General features: G+C 50.9%; 1 protein-coding gene across 2 annotated transcripts in view; it reads right to left on the bottom strand.

Annotated features, from left to right (window-relative positions):
* The window catches only part of TG (thyroglobulin), a 254,995-nt gene that overhangs the window by 158,042 nt on the left and 71,752 nt on the right, over positions 1-25,201 (bottom strand). For both annotated transcript variants that reach the window (XM_078441635.2, XM_078441636.2), the window contains exons 26-32: positions 24,635-24,826; positions 20,652-20,816; positions 11,429-11,494; positions 9,499-9,579; positions 4,410-4,547; positions 3,406-3,582; positions 1,685-1,796 (exon numbers count right to left, since the gene is read on the bottom strand). In XM_078441635.2, coding sequence (XP_078297761.2) covers positions 1,685-1,796; positions 3,406-3,582; positions 4,410-4,547; positions 9,499-9,579; positions 11,429-11,494; positions 20,652-20,816; positions 24,635-24,826 — 931 coding nt within the window. The remainder of the gene's footprint in view (positions 1-1,684; positions 1,797-3,405; positions 3,583-4,409; positions 4,548-9,498; positions 9,580-11,428; positions 11,495-20,651; positions 20,817-24,634; positions 24,827-25,201) is intronic.

Below are 25,201 nucleotides of genomic sequence, written 5' to 3'. Positions count from 1 at the left end.
TCCAAGCCAATGCTCCCGGGCTCAGCTCTAACTCCCCTCGCCCTGACTGCCTGTCCCAGTTCTGATCACTCGTCCTTGACTCCCGAGAGCTCGCTCAGCCCCTCAGCTCCTTTTCGGTGGGGGCAAACTGCCTCATTCTTGCCACTTTCCTTCTTTGTCTTAGGAGCCCCTGGACTCCACTCGCACTGTGGTGCACAAAGCCTCCGTGTCTTGGACGATTTTTTTCAATGCTGACTGCAACTCTGCCCTGATGGCTGTGGACCACCTGCCCCGTGGCTCCCTCTCCCAGAGTCCTGCCCACCTGCCCACCCACCACTGTGTTTTCCTCTCTTGGAAGCCCAGTGCTGAGCTCCAGCCTGGATGATGTGTTGTCCCATCAAACCATCCTCCTCTGAGTCCCCAGCACCAGTATGGCGTCTATCTCTGGTTCCAACCCTCTCTCTCTGACCCTGCCCCAGCATTGCAAGCAGTGCCCTGCCAGATCTCAAGACAGCCTACCCCATATCGTCCTTTTAAGTCCATTTTCAAAAGCAGATCTTTTTTTTTTTTTTTTTTTTAATGTCCATTTAGGAGCACTTGGGTGGCTCAGTTGGTTGAGCACCCAACTTTGGCTCAGGTCATGATCTCGAGGTTCGTGGCTTCGAGCCCCGCATCGGGCTCTGTGCTGACAGCTCGGAGCCTGGAGCCCTCTTCAGATTCTGTGTCTCCCTCTCTCTGCCCCTCCCCCTCTCATGCTCTGTCTCTCTCTCAAAAATAAATGAACGTTAAAAAAAATTTTTTTAAGTGTTCATTTATTTTTGAGAGAGTGTGGGAGGGAGGGGCAGAGAGAGGGGGACAGAGGATCCAAAGTGGGCTCTGTGCTGATAGCAGAGAGCCCGATGAGGGGCTTGAACTCACACACCGTGAGATCACAACCTGAGCTGAAGTTGGACGCTTAACCGACTGAGCCTCCCGGGCGCCCCTTCAAAAGCAGATCTTAACCACCAGCAACATGACACGATTTCATAAATCAGCAACACTTCATAAATCAACAGTTCATAGGCCAATGACTCTCGAATTCTAAAGTAGAAAAGAATCACCAGGAGGAGAATTTTACTTAAAATTCAGATTCTTGAGCCCCATCCCAGGAAATGCTGATTCAGTAGGTCCAGGAAAGGACCCAGGAATGAAGTTTGCAAAACATCCTCTTGGTGATTCTGATGGGTGGGATCCAAAGACTAGGCTGAGAGAAACATCACCTTCAAGTAAAACAACTAAATCACAGCTAACTACCTAAATATATAATAACATACTTTTAAAAATAATATATCGAACAAATTAAAATTCCTGATAAGCTTATGAGCTTGTTAGAAGTTCTACCTTCTCTCCAGATTTTGCACACAGCATAGTGAGACTTTGCTGATCAAGTTTATCACAACACTTGATAATATCTGTTAATTGATAAGACACGGGTCAGTGTCTCCCTTTTGTGTCAGATGCCTGGATGAGCATGGCTAAATTTTGTGTTTGGTATCAGTAACTTAGCCACGGTTTTTAGATATGGTCACCTCCTCATTACCTTTCCACTCTTTGCGTTGGGCTTTACAGTTTCTTATGTATGTGCCTTTAGTTGATATTAAGTCACCTTCTTATGGAAGCAGAAAAGTCTTAACAATAAAGGTTTGAGAGGACAGAAGTAGCTTACCCATTGGAAATGGATTTTTCAGACATGGGCACTTTGTTTCTAATGGAAATCCCCGTCAGTTTTTGGAACGGCAGGCGAGTATAAAAGTTCTTCACTTTATCTTGCAGTATAACTACACGGGGGAAGAAAGAAATTATATATTATTTAGAGAGAGATTTGTTGCATCTATGAAATATGAAGATTAGGGTAGACACAACAGATCGAGAGCTTCCAATTAAAGATGGCATATTAAACTCACATGCTTACTCTCTGTTCTTATCACAAATCTCGCTAAAATGACAGTAAGGGGATTCTTGTAAAGTCTCACACACACAAGAATAAAGAGAAAAGGATGGGGCGCCCGGGTGGCTCAGTCTGCTGAGCGTCCGACTTCCGCTCAGGTCATGATATCGCGGTTCGTGAGTTCGAGCCCCACGTCGGGCTCTGTGCTGATGCCTCGGAACCTGGAGCCTACTTCGGATTCTGTGTCTCCCTCTCTCTCTGCCCCCCACCCCGACTTGTGCTCTGTTGCTGTCTCTCTTTCTCTCTCAAAAATAAACATTAAAAAAAAACTTGCAAAGAATAGGAGAAGGGATACAGCAACAATTCTGGAAGCTAGAGAGCACACAGAGGAGCTAAGAAAGCTGAATCCTCAACTTTTCCTTGGGAAGAACAAGATACCCTATACACCTTCTGGAATCCCCAAAAGTTTAAGTATTGACATCACTGGGATGAAGGTGGCCTAAACCAGGATAGGCCGGAAATCTCTAGAAGAAGCAGTTAGGTCTCCGGACGGCTTCCCCACTTCTGCACGGGAGACAAGTGCCTTCTCCCAACTGCAGAAGAAGATAGAAGGCTTATTCTCTGAAAAGAACAAAAAAGAGAGGATCTCTTCGATGCACCAGGTGGAGTTCGTGGTGGGAATCCCACACTGAAACTAGGGGATTCTTTCAGATCCACCTACATGGTGACGATTGAGACGCTCATCGTCCAACCTTATTTTGCATCCAAACCAACAGCAGTCAGGCTCATGGCCTCAGGCCAGGTGTTATAAGATTCCTTCATGGGAAGGACCCATAAATAAAGACCTGAGGGATCCCCCCAAAGGGTGGCCTAACTAGATTATCCTACAGGGAAACCTGTAGGATTGTGTCAGATGCCTGGATGAGCATGGGTAAATTTTGTGTTTAGCATCAGTAACTTAGCCACGGTTTTTAGACATGGGCAGTGAGCTCTCACCTCATACTTTGAGCTTCCCAATCAGTTTCTGGGCCCCTCTCTTACATTTGAATGTAAAACCGAGGGTCACCAGATATCTGAGAAAGAACTCCAGCACAGATAGAACAGTAAACAAAGCATGATAATATCCCAGAAGAAATGGAGACTGTGCAGGGGAAAAACACTCCATAAAAAAAAAAAAAAAAGTGGCATTAATGTCCTCAGAGAGAAAAATCAACTTCTATCCTGTGAAAGCCACTGTTGGGATTTTCCGTAACAGATAGCCGAATGGAATTTGAACTGATAGGTGCATTAATGGTGGCTTTCTCTAAGGAGTACGATTGCAGAACAGGATTATTCTCTATGGTCAACCTGATGCGTTTCTAAACGGTGTCGCATTGTTACAAGGAGCGTGAGTAACCTTAATTTCAAAAAGAAGAATAAGTTAATGTGGATATTTCTAAAACCAAGCAGCCAGTAGCCCACTGGAAATGCCGTTTGCGCAAATCCCACGAAGCACCCACCTTTCTTCCGGAACAGGGTCTTTGGCTGGTGGGGCAGGAATAGTCTGCAGCCTTTGGGATTGGGCTCCATGACATCGTCACACACTTGGGCCTCTGGGTAGAGGGTGCAGGTGAAGTACAAGGGTGTACTGTCTGTTATCTCCGCCAGCTGACAGAAAGAGGGCTCCTGGATACAGCCTGCAGGCAAGAGAGCAGTGGGTTTTGGTCCTTGGGAGGCCTGAGGGAAAGTAACCTCTACGGGATCTACTGGGAAGAAATGCCGGGAAGAGATTCTTCCTTGGACGACAGAGGCCCAGGACCGTTGAGAATATCCATTCTGAAAGGCCCAAGAAAAAATACTAGAGTTCTGCTAGCTGGGGAGAGGATTGTGCACCAAACAGGGGGTCCATGTGACTCTGAATGAAAGCAGAATCTAAGAAGGTGAAGAGTGAGCTGTGAACTCAGAAATACAGGGGAAGAGAGAGCAAAATTCCACTGGATCTTTACCCAGGACCATCTCAGAGGCAGTTGGGATCTTCAGACCTGAGGCCATGGGACTACAAAACTTTTGTGAACTCTGTGAATGATCTCCCCTGTTCCACTCCCATGTCAGACTCTCCCACTGGTATATGTGAGATTATACAGTTTTTTCACAAGGATGGATTATAGTTTATTCATCTTCTTTTGTTTTCTCATCCCCAAGGTCAAATGCAAGGCTTAGAACATAGCACATGCTAAACATAGCACATGTCTATTGGGTAAAGAATGGGTGGATGGGTGGGTGGATGGATGGATGGATGATAGGTTCTGGGAGTAGAGTAGAGATTATCTCTACTGTAAGCTTCTTGAATCGATGGGTTATGTCCTGTCTTTCTTTTGTATCACCCCTGGTACTAACACTGAAGTGATTCCTGAGTTATGCCATTGAGTCTCATCCTATCTATTTCTCAAGAGTCGTTAAACTAGGTCCGTGTTGCCTGACCAGAGGATCCAGAAGAGGAAGGATGTGTTCTAAGGATACTTACGAGACAGGCACCACAGGTTTGCCTGCTGAGGGGAAAACAGGTGTTTGAAAAGCCAGTGCTGCTGGTTGGGCAGGGATAGGCTTCCATTGACAACGACCTGGTTAAGGTCCATGGGGAAGAAAAGTTCTGTTGTCAAATCTGAAAAAGAAGGAGCGGGTCAACTTCCTTTGCTTTATCTCCACAGTGAGTCTCTCTCTCTCTCTCTCTCTCTCTCTCTCTCTCTCTCTCTCTCTCTTATCTCTCTCCCCTCCTCTCTCCCTCTGTGTCTCTGTCTCTGTCTCTCTGTCTCTCTCTCTCTCTCACACACACACAACACACACACACACACACACACACACACACACACACACACACACACACACATTTTTTTTTAGTCTGTGTGAAGCCAGAACAGGTCTGGAGGCAATAGGGCCGGGAGTCTAGCCAGGCAGGAAGGGGTCAGAAGCTTTCAGAAAGTCCTAAAATTATAGAGTTGCAAAATCTTAGAATCTTACTTTGGAAGACACCTTGGGAGCCATCTGGTTCAACTTTGCACCCAAGGCAGGACTTTTCCCCCATGGTATTTCTGGCCGGTGCCCCTGCAGCCCTGTGTGATGCATCCGTGCTGACCATAGCAGGCCACTCCACCACTGGGGACTTGTGGAGTCCAATTGGTCTGTCACTTTGAACCACTGATGCTCCTGTCTTTTGAAGCCACGCAGAAGCACTGTCTCTCTCCCAGAAGGCAGCCTACATTTGTGAAGACAGCTCTGCCCGGCCCCACACTGCAAGCTGCAGCTTTGCTCTCCCTTAGTCGTTCCTCGTATCCTCACCATGATCGCTGGCTTCGGGATCTTTCTGGGTGCCCTGCCACCCACGGGACAGAAGTGCAGCCTTCTTCCTGGTCCAGGCTTTACTTGCATTTTAAGCTTTATCTGCAGTTGCCTCGATTCATGCTCCAGGAGCACAGTCACATCGCTTGCTGCCCCAGGACTGTTGACTGTGCTCACCCCTCTTCCTCACCTACCTAGTCCTCCTGTGCTTCAAGGACCAATGCTGTTCCCTCCTGCCCTGATGTGCTGTAGCACTCTAAAGAGGCTCCCCAGTGCTGAGGGGCCCGATGTTCCTTCACAAGAGGTCTGACTTTGCATAGGCGCTTACCTGGGGGCATGAAGCAGTTCATGGGGATGAGGTGGGGCCCATTTACAATGTCCCTTAGCCCAGGGATCTGGCATCACATCCGTATGGACCCCCATTTGCCTTGGACTTGAGCATCCTTCCAGAGGCCCACTTTCCATGCTCCATAGAGCAGGCTCATGAAGACTGAACTTTCTCACCAACAAAAACCACCAACGAGATGACATCTTTACTCACATCTGCCAAGGCCAGAAGTTTAGCCCTGGCAGAGACCCCAGAGACCATGTTGCCCTTCTCTGTGCCTCCCCAGCCTTCTGGGTTCTTGAACTTAATATTATTGTACAATGGGCAAAAAAAAAAAAAAAAGCTCTCTTAAAAAATGGGGTGCCTGGGTGGCTCTGTCGGTTAAGCGTCCGACTTCAGCTCAGGTCATGATCTCACGGTTTGTGGGTTCGAGCCTCCCATTGCGCTCTGGGCTGACAGCTCGGAGCCTGGAGCCTGCCTCGGATCCTGTGTCTCCCTCTCTCTCTGCCCCTCCCTCGCTCACACTCTGTCTCTCTGTTTCTCTCTCAAAAATGAATAAACATTTTTTAGAAAACAAAGCTCTCTTACTGTACAATGGGCAGTTTGCATGCCTGCCCCGTGATATCACTTGTTAAGACAGCAGAGGAAGAAAGAAAAAAAAAGAACACACGAGGTCTGAGGACAAAGTTGAAGTCCCTTCGATCACTTTGCCCTCAGAGCCTTTGCGCAGAGGCTGGAAATGCCTGGCGGGTCCTCCCAGGCTCCTCTGAGAAGCCTTTCTGACCCCTTCAGGCCGCTTAGCATCCTCCTACCCCCGCATCCCCACCACACTCGACACCTGTCCCCATTGTAGCCTTTGCCACGCTGTCATGCCATGGCTGGCACGGGGGCAATCCTCGCTAGCCTGCGAATGTCCGAGGGCACGGCACTTGTGCTCAAAAATTGTCTGGTGGACGGTAGAATGAATACGTAGCCCACTCAGTTTGTACTTGGTTTACACGGCATTATTCGGAAGAATTCCTTGCCTTCTTGTTCGCACTCCCCCGGGAGGCAAGGAGGCTGGTACAGGCCTTGCCAGACAGAAGGTTGCTCTTGCTGGTTTCCCTGTGTGTGTCCCAAACACTCAGACTCACTGAAGCAGCACAGGGGCAGAAAGGGGACAAGTGCTCCCTGTGCTTTGAATCGGGGAGGCCATTCTTGGGGACACAGGCCAGGTAAACCAGCCACGGAAATGGCACTGGCCCGGCCGCAGAGGACCAGATCAAAGGGGCCCCTCCTGCAGGGGTGTTATCTTCCTCAGCCCAGGAATGTAATCAGTCAGAAAGGGAAAACCGAGCTGAGCTGGGTCTATTCAGCCTGGATCCCTCCAAGGTCTTGGGCAGGGGCCCAGCTCCCTTTCTGGTGGCAGGAGGTGGGGACGGCAGGGGGGCGGGGGGGATGGGTCCTTCCTGTGGGAGACATGTGATAGTTTTAGAGATGTGGCCTGACACAGTGTATAATGATGGATTTTACAAAACGTCCAGAATTGCCCCAAAGTCATTCACCTGTTCATTGCCCCGAGGACCCCCGCGGCACCACTAAGGCTGGGGGGGAATCGGCTAACACAAGCGGCCCAGGACTGGCAGGGGCCAGTACGAGCACCCAGGGCAGGGCGGGGACTGCAGCAAATGGGAGAGCCATGCCCCTGATGGCAGGGGCAGCTCAACTCCGCTCGGGGGACGGTCGCCAAGCAGAAATGTGAAGCCTGTATTTCCAGAGCTTTTTCCTCTGTTTTTCTCCAAAGAAGCTTCAAATCTGAATTTTTATATAAAATCTCCCAATTTAAAATTACTGGCTCAGTTAAAAAAATAAAAAAATAAGAAATTTCGCGCTGCAAATCAAACCAAACCCTGTCTGCTCAGTTAGCCGGGGGCCACCAGGACTCAGCCCCGGGAGCCGACACCGTCCGAGCCAAGGAGTGGCCGGTGATCTAGAAGAACCCAGGCTTCGGAGGCAGCTGAGCAACAGTCTGAAACCTGGCACCGCTGCTTGCTTCGGGCTGGACTGGCTTTTGACAGGGGATACCGAGGCATCGGAGTCTCATATCGTTCTGATAAAGCGGGAACAACGATACTGGTCGGCAGAATTGTCCTAAGTTTTGCGAGAAGAGATATACACAAAATACCAAGGGCAGGGCCCGCCACCAGGAGGCTCAGGAAGGGGGTTTGCTCTCTTCCGCCTCCCTCCCTCGTGAGTTTTGAACTCGCCCTTTCTTCAGCCAGAAGACAATGGCCGGCAGCAGATAAACTTGAACACCAGCCTCGTGTTTGGGAGGCTCTGAAGGGCAGAACGCATTTGCCAATACGCTGGGGCAAAGATCAGAAAGCTGAAGGTCTAGGCCATGGTGCAGAAGACACGAGTCCGGCCAAATGCTTGCTTATGAGATTAAAGGAGGGACGGCCTCCTGCACAGGCACCCACCCCCGCCCCCCACTCCCACCACCCTGCTGGCAAAATTAAAGCCTCCACTGGAAAACCTCTGAAGGTTCAGAAGACATCACTGCTAACAGCATCGGACAGGAATATGTCCTCTGACCCTAGTTTCCATCCTGAACTGGGATCTGCTGTCTGATGTGCAGTTACAGGAACAGAGAGGCCTGAGGACAGAACTTTGAGGAAGGCTTGCTAGGAGCCAGGCTTGGTGCTGGATCATCATCACCGATATCACTGCCACCAGCTAACAACAGCCACTAATTCTTGAGCACCTGCTCTGAGCCACTGCAAGTTCAGTGCTACTTGCTTCCGTTCCCACACTTGCCCCCCCTTATGGGTACCGCTCCCTCTCTCATTTATTGAAGGGGAAACCGAGGCTCAGGGAAGGTGACTGAGGGTTGCACAGGCAGATAGAGGCAGAGGTGGGGTTTGAACCCTGCTCTCCGGGGCTGAGAACCTGCAGTTTAAACCAGGGCTCCACCCTTGGGTCCTGCAACTCTTAGGGATGCGGAATGAACCCATAATCGTCCAACTACTATGGGATGAGCCCTATTGCCGGTGGTTTCGGTACATTATCTCATTGGATCTGGACAAAAGCCCTGGGTAGAGAGAGGAAGAGGCTATGAATTTGGTGGCATCTGTTAAGTACCAGGCGATGTGCCAGGGGCTTTAACTGCCATGTCATCTATGATGGGATTAGTGGAAAGCAAGGTAGTTCTCCACATGATGAATCAAGGCTCTTATCAGGTGAGCAAAGTACCCATGGCCATGGAGTTAGCGGTAAGTGGCCAAAAAAAAAAAAAAAAAAGGCTCAAGCCCTAATCTATTTGCTTTGCAATGTGGTGTTCCCTTCGTTGGGCCATGCTGTCTCCCCTGTGCCGATAGACTAACCTGCCTCTCCTCTCCCTTCCCTTCCCGTCCTTTCTCTTCCTCCTCCTCCTCCTTCCCCTCCCCTCTTTCCTCCTTCTGGCTTCCACCCTGAGTTTTAGCCCCACCTAAGAAACAACAATTGCAACAGCTAGGGATAGAGTGTCTGAGACTCTGCACATACATTCTGTCCCTATGAATGTATGGATTTATGTCGTCCGCTGCGCAAAATGACCCTTTCTCAAAAGACTCTCTAGACATCCCACTCACTGCACAATTCCGGAATAGGTACATTTTGCTCACACTCACTGACCACCGTCAGATGAAACTTGCCCTTTAATCGATTTTTGCCGGTTTGGGGATGAGGGTTGTTTTGTTTTCCAGTAGCACTGTTGACTTGGCCATGATCTCACTTTGCTTTCTGCGCCAATGGCGCCTCTGAATGGCTGTCCATATTTGTGGAGTGAATAACTGGGGTTAAAAGCTAAGAGGGCAGTCCGTGGCTACGTAACAGAGCGATGCTAATAAGTCCATCCACTGACTAGACCCTTGGCCTCGCCATCTTGACTCCAGCCAGACACCAAGTATATAAAAGGTTTCGGGGCCGGTACCTGGTTCTGTTGGAGACGTTGGCCCTGGTTCCGTGTCTTTTCTGCATCCCATAGACTCAGACCGAGACCCCATGTCAGAATCTAGGAGTAAAAAGAAAGTATTGCTGTCCTTACGTTGGGGCGGAAAAAGGGATCGACAACGTGGCAATGTGGAAAATCCTCACGGTCCACAGCCAGGTGCCTAAGCCAGGATCTGGGACAAATCCAGGGGCAGAGGACTGTACCCTTTGGCCATTTAGGGAACAACAGCCAACCTCTCAATAACAAAACCATGACTGTCCTCGCTTTTGAAATGATTAAGACTTGCACAGCTAACGAAATGTGTTCATAAATATTGGTCTTTAACACACCCCATGAAGGCAAGGAGGAAGATTCCCATTTTACTCTAGAAAAGAAAAATGGAACTGTGTAGAGATGAAAGGACTTATCCCAGAATATGCAGGTGGAAAGTAGGTGCGTTCGAATTTGAAAAAATTAAATAAAACCCTCAAGTTGGGAACTTGTCTTCCAGGAAAGCAGAGTGAGCCTATGGGGAGAACAGGGCATTAGACAAGCCTGTGGGTGCTTCTGCTCAGCGCTGCAAATGTCCTAGGGAGGAGAAATCCCTTCATTCTTCACCAGCTAGCTGCTTATTTATCAGAAAATTTAGGTAACGAGGAAGCACTGAATTCGGAGCCAGAGTCTGGGTCCCGCCCCCAGCAATCCCCGGGGGCACATCGCTGACCCTCGCCACGCTTTGTTTTTCTTGTCTGCAAAATGGATAAAATGTCACCCCCTTATATAGCCACCTTACAGGGACGACCGAGACAGAAGTGTATAATCTCATTAAATCACTATGTATAATCTCATTAAATCCACTATGGTGGACACCCTCCTTTCCTTCCTCTTCCTCATTCTTCCTTCTGCCCTACCTCCGTCCTCACCACCACTGGCATGAGTTAGCAGCACGGATGCACGGGGCACTGCTCCCTGCACTTCACCTGCAACTACCTTGGCTGTGCTCACAAGACCCTGGAAGGCGAGAGCTCTTACCGCCATGTTGCCCACCAGAAGCCAGGGCTTGGGGGGGGATAACTGACGTGCACCAGGTCACAAGGTGGTGGGTAACGGAACCAGAAATCATACCTGGGGACTCTACCCCATGCCCTGCGTTCTTTCCCACGATCTCAGCTCGTGGGCACAGAAACAGTCTTGTCTCTAAGGGGACCTGACGTGGGTGAGGAGGGATCAAGGGAAGAGGAGGGAAGTGATGTAGGGGCGGGATCTGTCCTCACCCTCCCGCTAGCCCCATGGCCATGGCTTGTAAGGGTCCACTGCCCGAGGCTGGAGCCCCCACAGTGAAAGCTGTGCCTTAGCTCTCCCTCTCATCCTGCTTCACTCAGACTCCTCTCCTCCACGATGTCTTGAACCATCCCGTGTCCCGGGCTCTGAGTAGGCACTTGGTCGACATTGGGTAAACTCAGAGGAGGCGAACGAAGCAGTCAGGAGATGCCAAACGGGCACTACCAGAAGCACTCCCTGTGAGCAGGGGTCAAGGCACCACCACGTGTCCTGTCCCCTCACCCTGACCTCAGCGTGGCCGTGGCCGTGGCCCCTGGGGAAATGCCTCCCTAGTCTGCTGGGGCCTCAGAGCTCCCATCCTGTAGCAAGGGCAGCTTGTGGGCAGTGAACGTGACCTCACAGGAAGCCATGCTTCCTTCCCCCATCCCCTCTGGGGTTTCCACACTTTCCATTTTTCTTTCTAAGGTTTGGTATCTTATCTGATGAGAGCCGAACCCTTCTTTGCCACACAGAGCCCTCACTTGGAAAGCAAATCTCTACAGTTGTCTCTCTGGGGAGCAGAGTGCCCTGTGAACGAGAGGTGGGGCCAGACAGCCTCGCGTAATCAGGGTCCCGCTCCCTCTCCCCCAAACACATATCCACAGCTCACCTTTCCAGAGATAAACCTGCTGGAAGCTGGTAACGGCATCCTGAGTTCCTTCCAGGGCTGCCGGAACTGCAAAGGGAGAGATTTATTTCCATGAGCTTCGATGTGCTTGTTCTCACGGGGGACCCGCCATGGCCACGCTGACCCACCGCTCCCACACGGGCCCCTCTTGCCTGAGAACTCTATTTCCCATCGAGGCGCACTCAAAGAGAGAGCCTCGTGGAGCGGTCTTCCAGATCTCTGATACAAAGCCAGAGCTGGTCGGACCCCAGGTGTCTGGGTCAGGGCATCAAAGAGACGGTCGTGGGGAGAGGCCATGAAACCATGAGACAGAACATTACTGAAGGAACCGGGGATTAGCCAAAAGAGAACCAAGCCCACGGAGACCCTGGGGCTGCGTCCATCGTCCCTGTCACTTCAGTCCTCTGAGGCTCTGGCCTTGGGGGAAAATGGGGATGATGATGGGAGGCTGGGAATACTTTGAAGTGTCTTCTGTATCCTCAACATTTGATGCGCACCCTATGGTTGGTAGCTGCCATTATTTAATTCGTTACTAATATTATTCAGTGTCCTTTTCTGCCAAACGACACTCCTCCGGCATCACCCCTGGATGAGACCGGCTTTGCCACACCATTCCTTGATGGTCAGGGCAGCCTCTCTTGCCTCCGCTCAGCCCTAAGACACTGCCAATCCCCCTGTGTTATGAGAGGCTAAGAAAAGAGCTCAAAAAGTACAGATTCTGAGGCAGACAACCCCACACATGGCAGGAAACACCTGGCTCAGTCTGAGACATGAAAAAGTGATCACGTCTTGTTCACTATTATTAAGAACCATGTATTATTATAGCGAATTATTGTTAAGCATCATTGCCATTTGCCCAATACTATGAGGAGCACTTTCCAGATATTGCTTCATTAAACCTCATAGGTAGGCATTTTTTGCCCCTAATTTCCAGGTGAAGGTCAAAATCCAGAGAAGTCAATGCCAGAATTCAAACACCACTTTCTAGGCTCCAAACCCCATGCTTTCAATCACCTCACCAAAGAGAGGATAACATATTTTAGAATTCTGCCCCTCCAAAATGGCAAACATCTGTAAAGTTTCTTGTGTTTAGAGAGGTGTTTAAAGAGGTTTAAAGAAGTTCAATTAAACAGTGACCTATTTGGGAAATTCAGCTATTAAAGTCATGAGCCCTTCCCCACCAAGAATTACCATGCTTGCCCCTCCCCCCATGGGGCATGGCCACCCCATGCTAGGCCACGGGGGTGAATCAAAAATATTGAGCTGCACTTCCACTTGGTTTTCCTGCTAAACTGGGAATAAATAACGATTCTAGAACATCTCACGCTACCCAATATTGGGATTTCATGTTTCCTTAGAAGACCTACTCATGATTCTCCCAAAGCCCTCTTCAGAGGGTGGATGTCACTTATAAAACTTTGGGGAAGTTAAAACCTATGATATCTGGAAGATAGAGACTTGGATCTCTGAAAATGTGACATTCACTCTACACAGTACAGAGGAGCCACTGTGTACTCCTCCAACACCAACACCAAGCAGGGGCTCGATCTGTTCTCCTTCCGCCGTCTTTCCTGATATCACATGTGCCTATGATGAAGGCCAGACTAGGGGACTTTGTCCCAAGAGAAATTAGAGAATTTGTGTCTTAAATCTTTTTACACTAAATATATTTGGTATACTGACTCTTCAAAAGGATGGAGGAGAAGAAAGAAAGAAAGAACGAAAGAATGAAAGAACGAGAGAAAGAAAGAAAGAAAGAAAGAAAGAAAAAGAAAGAAAGAAAGAAAAAAGGAGAGAGAAGAAAGAAGGAGGGAAGGAAGATGTAAATATAGATATATAAATATATGCCTTTGGTAACATAAATGTCAATAACATAAGTAAATAAAGTCAATACAATTTTCAAAATAGCTTAGGCCATCCATTAGGATTCTTACTTATCCTGTAAAAGTAGGAGACGCATCTTAGCGGAAGGGTGCTTTAGTGCTCTCAAACCTGAGACTAAAACCAAGGACCACTTCATGACGTACTTTACCATGAGGGGTACTTGCATTTGGATCAGGGACCCTCAACAAGTATTAGTTCACATCCACACCCCTGCTTCTTCCCAAGAGCAACAATCTCTCGGGGATTTCTTCACCACTCGGCAGTTCCCATTTCTGACTTGGGTGAGTTGGTGAGACTCTCATGTGGTCCAGAATATCTTGACAATGTGTGCTGAGTAGGTCCTGCCTTCATGGAGCGGCAGGGAAAATCACAGGTGCCCTCCATCACCCAGGGGGAGAACAGGTGCTCCACACAGGTGCACACAGATCTCACACTGTACTGGGGGGGCCCAGAATGCACTGCGCTGTGATGGGAATGGGACCTTCTGACCCACTTTTTATTCATCTCGAGGCAAAGGAGCCCTGTGACTTCTAGCCTGGAAAATATGGCGAGTCTTAATCTCATCCTCGGTTTTTGCCCACTTCAACACAGCTCAATCCAGTGGAATTCAGGTAAATTCAGCACACGAACACCGAGCACCTTGGTCGATCCAGAAAACCACCCAACCAACATCTAAGATTGGCATGTAGGTGTCTGTAAGTCACACAGAGAAAGTGATGATGCCTTGGTCATTTTAACTACGGATATGATTGCCCGGTCTCCACAGGGGTGCGCAGGAAACGCAGGGCAAAAAGAATGGCTCTGCGCCCTCTCTTGTCTGCCCCATCTCCCACCCCATGTCCATATCCACACTTACCTCCTCCATCTTTCCAGATCGGTCGGTGGCGCCCCCTCCTTCCTGCTCACCTTCTAGGAGCCACCCTCCTCCCCGGCATCAGTCTCCACATCCAACCAGCCTGTTGCCTAAACTAGTCTCAGATCCGCCCCTGCCAAGGGACCCACCACCCTTTCACACGGTTTTAACACCTCTTTTGACACGATTAGATTTTCACTGGTTCCCTTGACTCCTTCCCACCCCCACCCCCGACCGAGCCACACAGCACCCGGGTATCCTTCCCGAAAGGCCATCCTACCTCCCGTCTTGCAAGAGCTGCTACACGTTTCAGAATTCCCTTCCCTGCGATCAGGTTCTTGACAGTGTGAGCAGCCGCCCGGCGTCTGGAAGGTGCCCGTCTTCCCAGTGACGCCTAACACGTGCTTTCAGGCCCCTGCGTCACTGCGTGTGCTTCTCCTCTCCGCTAAGACCTCCTGTCCCCTGCCACCCTGTTAACCTCTCCATTCACCCTTTAAGAATCAGGATCTGCATCACCTCCTTCTAGAAGGCCCCCACGACCCCCCTGGCTGGGTTATGTACCCCTCCTCTGGATTTCCGCAGCACTCAACAAACACCTCTGTCTTTAAGCTCACACTTGACTGTAATCGTCCTTGAATGTACTAGAGCTTTCCGAGGTTGGGAACTGGGCCTTCCTCATCTTGTATCACCCACACCGAGCATAATCCCTGCTGCAGAGCTGTCGTTGATTGCAAGGAGGAACACAGAACGGAAGCCAACGTTATGCCTCCCCTTCTCTGCTAAGCAACATTCTAACATAAAACAGGTTTCTTTAAGTTTATTTATGTATTGTAAGAGAGAGAGAGAGAGTGGAGGGGAGTGGCAGAGAGAGAGGGAGAGAGAGAGAATCCAAGCGGGCTCTGCACTGTCAGCGCGGAGCCCGATGCAGGGCCTGAACCCACAAACCGTGAGATCACGACCGGGGTGGAAATCAAGAGTCGGACGTTTAACTGACGGAGCCACCAGGCGCCCCTAAAGCAAAAACAGTTTTAACTGTCCAGACATTTGTCCCATTCCTTCCGTGACAGTTGAGTTAGAACATCCCTGTTACACAAACAGGTCTCCACACTGACTCATCGCCTCTCTCTCGGTAATCAAGGCAGCAAGAACATATACACATTTAGAAGTTTTGGGGTTTGGCACGGAGCCTGATTCTTGGGGGTTGATGGGTGCTGTGTGGTCTTAATGTACTTCAAAACACTTCTGCAGAGGTCATGTGCTGTGTCTGGGGTGGGAGTGGGGGCTCAGTTTGAATCTACAGCCTGAGAGTGGGCAGCGTCCTAAGCCAGAAAGCCCAGGTTTCAGAGCCCACTGTATATTCTTTGCGCCTCCTAAACAAACCGCACTCTCGAATCCTTGTCTCAGGCTCTGCTTAGTGCTAAGCACATGACAGCTCCTGTAAATAACTAGGAGGGTCAGCCTATTTATAGATGCTCATCAGACATCACCTCCAAATGCATTTAGTGACAAAGAGCATCACAGATGCACTGTTAAGTTTTTCCACCAAGCTCCCGGCACCCCAAGACAATAGCAATCACTGATACAAAACAGACTCCTGGGAAGGGGACACCAGCCATCGGCCTGAGCCTCACCATTGCCCAAAGCATGAAGCCTTTGGGATTCAGGATAAACCCAGGGGTGTTCTGCCAAAGCTTGTGTTTTCCTGTCAAATGTCAACCCTCTGTGGACATTAGGGGACATTCAATCTGCCTGTTCTCATTCATTTGCACTTCAAGACATTGTGAGAAAGGAACCATAAGCCATTCCAGAGCTCTCCAAGACTTTCCTCTTAGAACAGGGAAGATGGACCCAGCCAGCACCAAGTACTTGAAACATCCAGAGATGCCCACTGGCAACGCGGGAGATGGCGACAGTGGGTGGGTTCTGATCTTGAGGGAGATGTTTAAACAGAAATCTGATGACGGGAAAGAGAAACCTCACAACCAGGAAAAGCACTGGGCCTTTGTATTGGATAAAACGGCCTCTCCGTAATTTGTGGAGTTTTTTTGTGGGTGTATTTGTCTGATGTGAACTGATATTTGTTTGGCTTAGCAAATGAAGAGAAACGTGCTAAAGAGGCATTCTGGGGGCGCCTGGGGGGCTCAGTCGGCTGGCCGTCCAACTTCAGCTCAGGTCATGATCTCACGGTTCATGGGTCGGAACCCCGCGTCAGGCTCAGATCCTGGAGCCTGCTTCAGATTCTGTCTGTCTGTCTCCCTCTCTCTGTCCCTCCCCCGCTCATGCTCGCTTCTCTCTCTCTCTCTCTCAAAAATGAAGAAACATTAAAAAAAATTTTTTTAAATAATCCTCAAAGTAGAACATGCAGGGAGCTGACATTAATGACCCAATGTCTGGAGGAGACAAGCCCAGAGAGATGGCCGAGGACCAACATTCTTCATCACTGGACTCCTGAATTTGCTGGAATCACTCAAGTAACCCAAGCAAGTGGCACCAAGGGGGCGGTGGGGAGAGCTTTCGCTGATAGCCCGGGTCTCCCAAGTTTAAGGTGCAGGTGCCAGCAGTGACAGTTTCCTTAAGCACGCCACATCACAGCTGTGACTGCACTCTCGTGGGTACAACTGTGAGGCGACCAGCTGCCTCCCCCAAGTGTCAAAAGCATCAGTGAGCAGCTCGGTGTGAAAGCGTTTTGCAAAACGCAACACGGATTCTGACGTGCTTCCCGTTTGATTCAGTGTATTCCGCTGGGTTACAATTTCCCACAAATGGCAATCGATTCGCTTATACACGTCAAGGCTGATTCTCCATTAACCAGGCCAGCTGTTGAACCAGCCCCCTCGAAGGACCCGCAAGCTGACGGATGAAAGCGGACGTCCAGACCAGAAGTCCCACAGGGTGCCTCTGCGGGATGTGCCGTCAGGGGACCCGCGACTTGAGGTTCAGAAAGCAATGCCTTCAACTATGGCCTAGAGGGAATATGAGCACTTCACTCCGTAACATACAAAAAAGCATACCCCCATTTTACAGATGGAGACACTGAGGCTAGGAGAGGTTAATGTGTATTCGAGCGAGGCCGCGGAGCTGGAGGAGAAAAGCAGAACTCGTGTCCAGTATTTTCAGGGCAGGCCACTGCTCCATAATCTCTAGTATCTACTGAGTGCCCACCTCGCTGCGAGCATCACTCCAGGGCCTCATCGCACACTCCTCCCTTAATCCTTCCAACCCCCCTAAGGGCCCAAAGTCATCATTATCTGCACTTTATAACCGGGAAAGCCAAGGCCCAGAAAGGTCATACAATGAGCATAGGCAGCCACACTGGGATTTGAATCCGGGGTCTAATTCCAGAGTGTGTATTGCCAAGACCATCTAACCAATGGCTAAATGGGAAGGCAGGGGCTGAGAGGGGCAGAGCTCGTCTTGATTGTCCCCAGCTCCTTCCCATGTGCTTTCGATCCTTTCTGTGGCCTCCCCTGCTGCCGTCTGGATCCATGGAATCCTCACTCCTCTTTCCTTGTATCAATATCTGTTCTTAGAAAAGGGAATCTATCAGCTATTCACATCTTAGTAAGAACTTAAATCTCATTTCTTTTCCCAGGGATTAATTGTACTTAGAGTGACCAATTACCACGACAGGAAGATTTGTGCCCTGTTGTTCCCAGTTGGAGAGGGCCTCCTGATCCGTCTGTGCAATAAGGCAACTCTTAATTTGGAACATCATGAATATACCTCAGGGTGCCTGAAATCCCCATCCAAGCACACCCTTCGTAAAACTTAGCCCACACCACGGGTGCCTGGGTGGCTCAGTCGGTTAAGCGTCCGACTTTGGCTCAGGTCATGGTCTTGTGGTTCCTGGGTTCAAGCCCCGCATCCGGCTCCGCACTGACTGTGCAGAGCCTGGTTAGGATTCTCTCTCTCCCTCTTCCTCTCCCTCTCTCTGTCCATCCCTTGCTGGTGTTCTCTCTTTCTCTCTGTCTCTCCCTCTTAAAATAAATAAATAAACTTAAAAAAAAAAAAAGAAAAACTTTGCCTACATCAGGGGCGCCTGGGTGGCTCAGTCGGTTGAGCGTCCGACTTCGGCTCAGGTCATGATCTCACAGCTCGTGAGTTCGAGCCCCTCATTACTGTTAGTTTGGAGCCCACGTCAGATCCTCTCTTTCCCTCTGTCTGCCCCTCCCCCACTCAAGCTCTCTCTCTTTCAAAAAAAAAAACCATGAAAAATATTAAACCAAAAAGAAACCTTTGTCCACACCTCAAAATACACACAGACACACAGAGCACTGAAAGAACCCGAAACTTCAAAAGTCATTTGGTAATCACTCCTTCTCAGGGAGGCCAGACAAGGACACATTCTTTATTTCTTGGGCACACACCAAGCACATGCTCCATGGTAAGCAATTCCCTCTGGAGTTACTGCCCATAAACATATCATACGTCTCTCTTCAAATGCTTGTTTTCACCCTGGGCTACCTCTCAGAATAATGGGTACCATATGTTCACTGTCTATCATATAAATAAGTTACTTGACTTTATTTACCCCCCAAAAAACTAAGCCTCATGGAATCCCACCTAATCAGGCAATATTTTTTGTTCAGGCTTTGGTAAATAGTCACTCCACAGGTGTTATGTGTATTCTCTACGCCAGGTTTTATGCTTGATGCTGTGGATCCAGAAATTAGTAAGACACGGCCCAGGTCTTTAAAATAGCAAAACGCAGTGACAACTTTAAGAATGATAATAATAGTATCTAATATCAGTACTAAGTGTCAGACACCCTACAAAGTCCTCAAACAGGTGTATTATCCGAAGCATCCACTACAGAGAAGTGGGCAAGCCCATCAGCTTTAGAACCACATCACCCCGTGTCGGGTCCCCGCCCTTCTACTTGGAAGTCCTGAGCCCTTAAGAAGACTTCGCTTTCTGTGTGCCTCAGTTTCTTCAGCTGTAAAACGGGGAGCCTTGGTAACAGTGCCTCCCCACAAGCACCGTGTGGGGGGGTACGTGCCTTAGCAGCGGCCGGGGCCTTAGAGCAGGGGCTGGCTCATCGCACGCACGACGGGAGACGCGTCTGTGATTACCGCCAATATCTTCCTTTCCACCATCACCGCAGCCCGGGGAGACGGGTCCTGTCCTCACCCCATTTTGTAGACAAGCCATCGGGCCTGAAGACCTTTACTGACCGGCCCCAGGTCACACACGCGGGGTCCCAAGCTGGGATTCACCACCACAGGCACACTCCCGGCTGGCAAGTGAGACCCGTGGACAGGCAGAGGCACACCTGCAGGGCACTGCCCCCCACACGGCCCCCCGCACTGCCCGACAGAGGGATTCGTAAACTGTGTGTCATGCTCTGCGGCGGAGGAAGCAACAAACTCTACAGGGTAGTCAGGGAGGGCTGCTGGAGGAGGTGGCAAGCTGTCTGCCACTAGAACCCCAAGAGCTGCCGTCCACTGAGCAACAGGTCCTGCAGGCTTCCCCTGGAGGCAGGAGACGGTGGCCGCCACGTCCTGCAGAGACAGGAATCTCCAAGGGCTCTCTGACCTCCCCGCAGCCCCTTCCCCGTCCTGTCCAGCCGACACCCGCGCGGCTTTCACCCCTCCCGTCGCAGAGGGTGGGCTGGGACCACGTGCTGGCAGGAAAACAGAGAGGGAGCCAGGCTGCCACCAACCTCACAGAGGAACCGGGAGCGAGGGATCCCTGGGCCCTGTTCTCACTATAAACTCCGACTGTTCGGGTCGGAAGGAAGCTCCCAGGCCACCTCATCAGTGCTTCTCCCGCTTCTCAAACTCAGCAGGCATAGCATGATCCTAGACAGCTGGTTAGAACAGACTCCTGGGGCCACCCTGGGGGTCCAGGGCGGGACCTGAGAAGTTGTGTTTCTAAGGAGCTTCTGGTGATGCTGAGCCCGCCGGTCCTGACCGCACTGAGTCTTGCTGCTGTGGTCAGTCTCCAGCTCAGGACTCTTCCCTGAGGGACACCTGCCGAGAGGGCAGGGCTGGGGCGGGCAGAGAGGAGATCTGACTGGCCGCCTCGCTAATGCCTATCCCTGTGAGATAAGGGGGCGGGCAAATGATCTCAGAGCGACTTCTAGATCTAAGGCTTCTAGGCTTGTGGGAAAGGTTGGAAGAGCTTCTGAAAGAAAGAAGAGGAAGGCACGGGCCGGATGGTGATTTCTGTCAATGGAGCCCATGTGGGGGGGGGGGGAGGGGGCACAGTCTCTTGCACCCCTGTAATTAGAATGGGCACTGTGGCTGGTACCGGGACCACCTGCAACAGGGTAGCCTCCCGGCGGAGCCAGCACCCCCCTCCAGCCACCCTGGGGTCTGCGAGTTTTATGCAGCATCTTTGGTCCAGTTTCTTTTCAGAAGGAGAAATTTCTGAGGGTACAAGGAGGGCTCTCAGGGGAGGGGCGGCGGACCTGGCTGCTGAGGAAAATTCCTTCTGAAGGAACGTAAGCCAAAGGCGGAGACTTACTCTCGAACTCCTGGCCTCCCAGCCGCAGTGCCGCCGGGCGGCTCCCCTGGTCGTATGTCACACCAGGACACGTGGCATTAGCCCGGGCTTCCGTGGGGTCCCTCCAGTCTTTGACGTTGCAAAGCAGGACGTCGGGGGAGCTCAGCAACCCGCAGATGAGGGGGCCTGCAGAGTCACGAGAGGGAAGAGAGGCTGACGTGATAGAGACAGGAAGGGCCCCCGCCCCCAGGGACTCACGTCTGTGCCCCGAGAGGCTTGGAGGATGGGGACAGGTAACAATTCCTCGGGAGCACAGAGGGACCCTGGAACTCAGGAGCCTGGTCTTCAACTGGGTTACTTTTCCCTGATAGGCCTGCAGTTGCCACAGGGGCAAATTCCCCAAGGAAGAGCCACCAGTGCGACTGCCGAACTTTCCTTGTGCGTCAGAGGCCTTCTTCGTGGGTCGGCAGCAGTGACGACACCTCAACACCACTGGGGGTCTCGGTGCCAGAATCCTCTGTCCTCCTCCTCTACCCCCACCGCATGCAGAGCTTTTTTCAGACCTGGAGCAAATAAACAGCAGCCCCCCGCCACCCCTCACATACACACATGCACACACACGCATCAACCTTGAAGGGACTCAGATTCAAACTAAGGAACTATGAAAAACCAAGAGCCCTGCACCAACAGCACAAACTTCCCTATTAGGAAGCGAGCTCCTCGTCTCCGGAGGCATTCAAGCACAGGCTGTGTGCCCGCGTGTCCGGGACGTACAGGGAGATATCTCTAACTAGGGGAGGCACCAGACCATTTTGTCTTGAATATATAAATATCCGAAGTTTTATTTTTTTAATGTCTATTTATTTATTTTGAGGGAGAGAGTGAGCACATGAGCAGGAGAGGAGCAGAGAAAGAGAAAGAGAGAGACAGAGAGAGAATCCCAAGCAGGCTCTGTGCTGTCAGTGCAGAGCCAGACGTGGGGCTCAGTCCCATGAACCGTGAGATCGTGACCAGAGCCGAATTCAAGAGACACTTAACGGAGACACCCAGGTGCCCCTATATATCATTTTGATAAATAATCCCATTAGGTAGTATAGTTGTTAAGATTCTCCTGAAAAAAAAAAAGGAAATACGCATTCCATAATGCCATTCCCCTCCTTATCCTCATTTCTACCCAAAGCCAGATAGCATTTCTAACTCATCTGTCACCAAATTTCCCCAGAGTAGATGCCTCAGACGCCTGCCTTATGAATTTGATGTCCTGTCCTCCCCGCCCCCCACCACTGGCCACTTTTAACCTGCAGTTGCCAAAAAATCAGCAGCAGCAAGAACAGCAGGAGCCCCTCTGTGTAAAACACCACCTTCGAGGCCCTCTGACTGGTGGTTCTCAAACCAGGGGGCTTCGACCGATCCGATCGACAGCACAGGGAGAGTTCTGAAAATGCTCGTTCCTCAGCACCAACCACAGGGTTTCTGACTCTGTCGGTGGGTAGGTAGGTTGTAGGTCTTGGAGGGGTGGGAGGTGGTGACATTTGGGAATTAGCATTTGTAAACAACACCACAGGTGATTCTGGTGCACGGATGGATTCTAGAATCCCTCGCCTCGTTAGTCCAGTTCATTCCACAGATGAGGAAGCAGAGGCATGGGAAAGGGGACTGGTTTTGCTAGCTACTGGGGAATAGCCAGCGAGGGCCTGGGACCTCAGTGGGGGCCGGGAGGAGCCCGCTGAGGGCCCAGAGGAAGTCTGAGCACTAGGGCCGTCCTCTCAACAAGCCAAGACGCAGACTCATGGGATTAAACAAGAGGCGGGTAGATTTTTCCTTCTGCTCCAGACCTTGGAAAGCGAAACCCACGCAGCTTTGTCCTTTAGTGCTAAAGTGTCAACGAGATCTCCGTGTGTCTGAGACATGGGTGCCAGCTAGAGACTGGAAGTCCCTTTGCTGGTCACACACTGCCCGCTTCGGGTACACGCCCGTGTACCATGAGCCGCACGAGGCCCTCTGAGCCCCGCTTCCAAGAAGCCCCCACTGACATGTAGGTACAGAAGCCTCACGAATTGTCCTTACTAGTCAGTGGAAACAAAGCCACTGAGGCAGGGGGAAGGGGGGAATCCACCAGAAAGTTAAATGACTTTCCAGACCGCGGTAGCAGGATTCTGTTCCTGGCCATCGGCAGACCCAGCCAGCGCTTTCATAATTTAAAGCTCCAAATCTGCCCGTCGGGCAAGACTGGGGAAAACATCTGCCTTGATGTTTTATGTGTGTCTCGAGGAGAGCTTAACTCGCGGCGCTGTGAGGTGGTCGGTCAGCTGGGCATAAATCACGGATCACAGGTTACGCTTGGAGGAAAAAGCAAGCGAGCTGCTAGCCAGAGATGTCATGGAAAAAAGGATTTTGTGGGCTCACTGTTCCATGGAACACAATAATTCTTCCATATAGGATTCTAAGGAAAGCGAAACGAACCTTCCGACTTGAAAAACCATATGGGTGGGTGAGTAATGGAGCATCTGGGGAAATTGTGGTATCCTCGGAAAAGAAGGCAGAAGGCATCCTTGATTTGAACCGCAGTGTTTCCCACATACACGCGCTGACACACACGTCCATGCTTACACGTGTCTGTGTGGGTTTAATCTCTCTGTCTCTGCATATACTTCTGCTTACCTAAACACGAACACGAATGCACGTCACGTAATCACAGAGCATCAGGCCTAAAAGGAATTTTAGAATCTAACTTGGTCCAGTCCAGGCTCCTGCCCTACCACTGTGACACTTTCTCGTTCGGCCCCCGCAGACCGCAGGGAGCTAACCTCAGCGTTTTCAGCAAACACCCTGTTTGAACCCCGGGCAGCATTCAAGTCTGTTGACAAAACTCCTCCACGGGTCACCCCTCTGCACCACGGCTTCCGTGAGGCACCACCCTCCCGGGTCTCTTCCCTGCCGTCTGGCCGCTAGTTCTCCGTCTTCTTCGAAGGTTCTCCCCATCATGTAGGTGTTCACCAGGGATCGGCCCCCATCACCCTTGATCTTCTCACCCCGGGCCCGCCTCCAAGGAAATCCCACCCATACCCACGGTTCCGATACCTCCTCGACACCGGGGACGCACGCCTTTCCGTCTCCCGCCCTGACTCCCCCTCTGAGTTTTGGATCTTCGTCCCCAAAAGCTCAGTCCCACCTTGTGACTGTCTTAAAGGCGTTTCAAACCTAGCACAGCGTAAATGGGTTCATGACCTTCCCAAATCTCTGTCTCCCGTTACCAAACCCAACATCTCCCATCATTCACTACACAAGCAAGCTATCTAGGCGAACAAGTTGGAGAGCCAAGAATGGTCCTCAATACTCATGTCCAAAGTCCTGTCGGTTTGCCTGCTATTGATACCTTGAATCTGTCCCCTTTTCTTCATCTCCACTGCTGTCCCCTCAGCCCAAGCTACCCCCTCTCACCTGGACGGCAGGGTGTAACTCCTCACCGAACTCCACATCTACTCCAACTCCCCATCTATCACCTTCTCAAGACAAAGTGTCAAAATTCGTATCTGATCATGGCATTCCTTTCCTTCACATTGTCATTAGCGGGGCACCTGGGTGGCTCAGTTTGTGAAGCGTCTGACTTCAACTCAGGTCACGATCTCACAGTTCATGGGTTCGAGCCCCGCATCGGGCTCTGTGCTGACAGCTCGGAGCCTGGAGCCTGCTTTGGATTCAGAGTGTCTCCCTCTCTCTCTCTCTCTCTCTCTCTCTCTGCCCCTCCCCCACTCACACTCTCTCTCAAAAAAACATCGTTTTTAATTTAAAAAAAATACTTTCAAAGGCTTACAATTATTCCTCGAATCAAAACCACCTCTACTGAAGCCCGCGGGTCTGCCTAAGCTAAGCGGTCACCTCGTGCTGTGACTCCCCACGCCGTCTCCACGTGGTATATCCTGGCTTCCGCGACCCTGCGTATTCCTGTCAGACCCCGGGTCCTGGCACCGGAGGGCCCCCGTCCTCACTGCCACATTAGTTACCTCCTTGGACCTGCGCAAGGATGAAGCCATCACAGCACGAATCACGGTCGCACGCCAGAAGACAGAAGAGATGGGCCCCGGTCAGATCGGCTCCCGAGGCTGAGAACACGACGGCCCCGTAGGTTCCAGAGAGCGCGTTTTGGAAGCCCGTTGGCTTGAAGCTCTTCCGGCTTGTTGTGGTGAATTCTTGGCCTGGGGAAAAGGCAGAGAAAAGTTTTTTTCAAAGATCTGAAAACAGTTCGGAGTCCGCCACGGTTTACGGGTCACGTGACAACGGACCCTCCGTTTGGGCCCGGGGCAGCATCGAGTCCAAGATGCGATGCTCTCTGCGCCGCGAAACTTCTGGATTTCCCATGCGTGAAGGAGGGGGCGCCCAGCAGACCTGGACAGACACCCCTCACATCTTGGAAGCGCTAGAGGGGATGCGCGGAGAAGTGACACCTATTATTGTTTCTACCATTACCAGCAAACATTTATTGAGCTCCAACTGTGCACACAGACACCGTGACACGTGATTTGCCTTCGCGACCTCACTTCGTCTTCACTGCCCTACGGGTGAGGTTCAGC

This window comes from Panthera onca, chromosome F2 (assembly GCF_046562875.1).
Source record: "Panthera onca isolate mPanOnc1 chromosome F2, mPanOnc1 haplotype 2, whole genome shotgun sequence".
NCBI classification, from domain to species: domain Eukaryota; kingdom Metazoa; phylum Chordata; class Mammalia; order Carnivora; family Felidae; genus Panthera; species Panthera onca.
The sequence above is the reverse complement of the archived record's forward strand: the minus strand, read 5'-3'. Positions and strand labels throughout refer to the sequence as shown.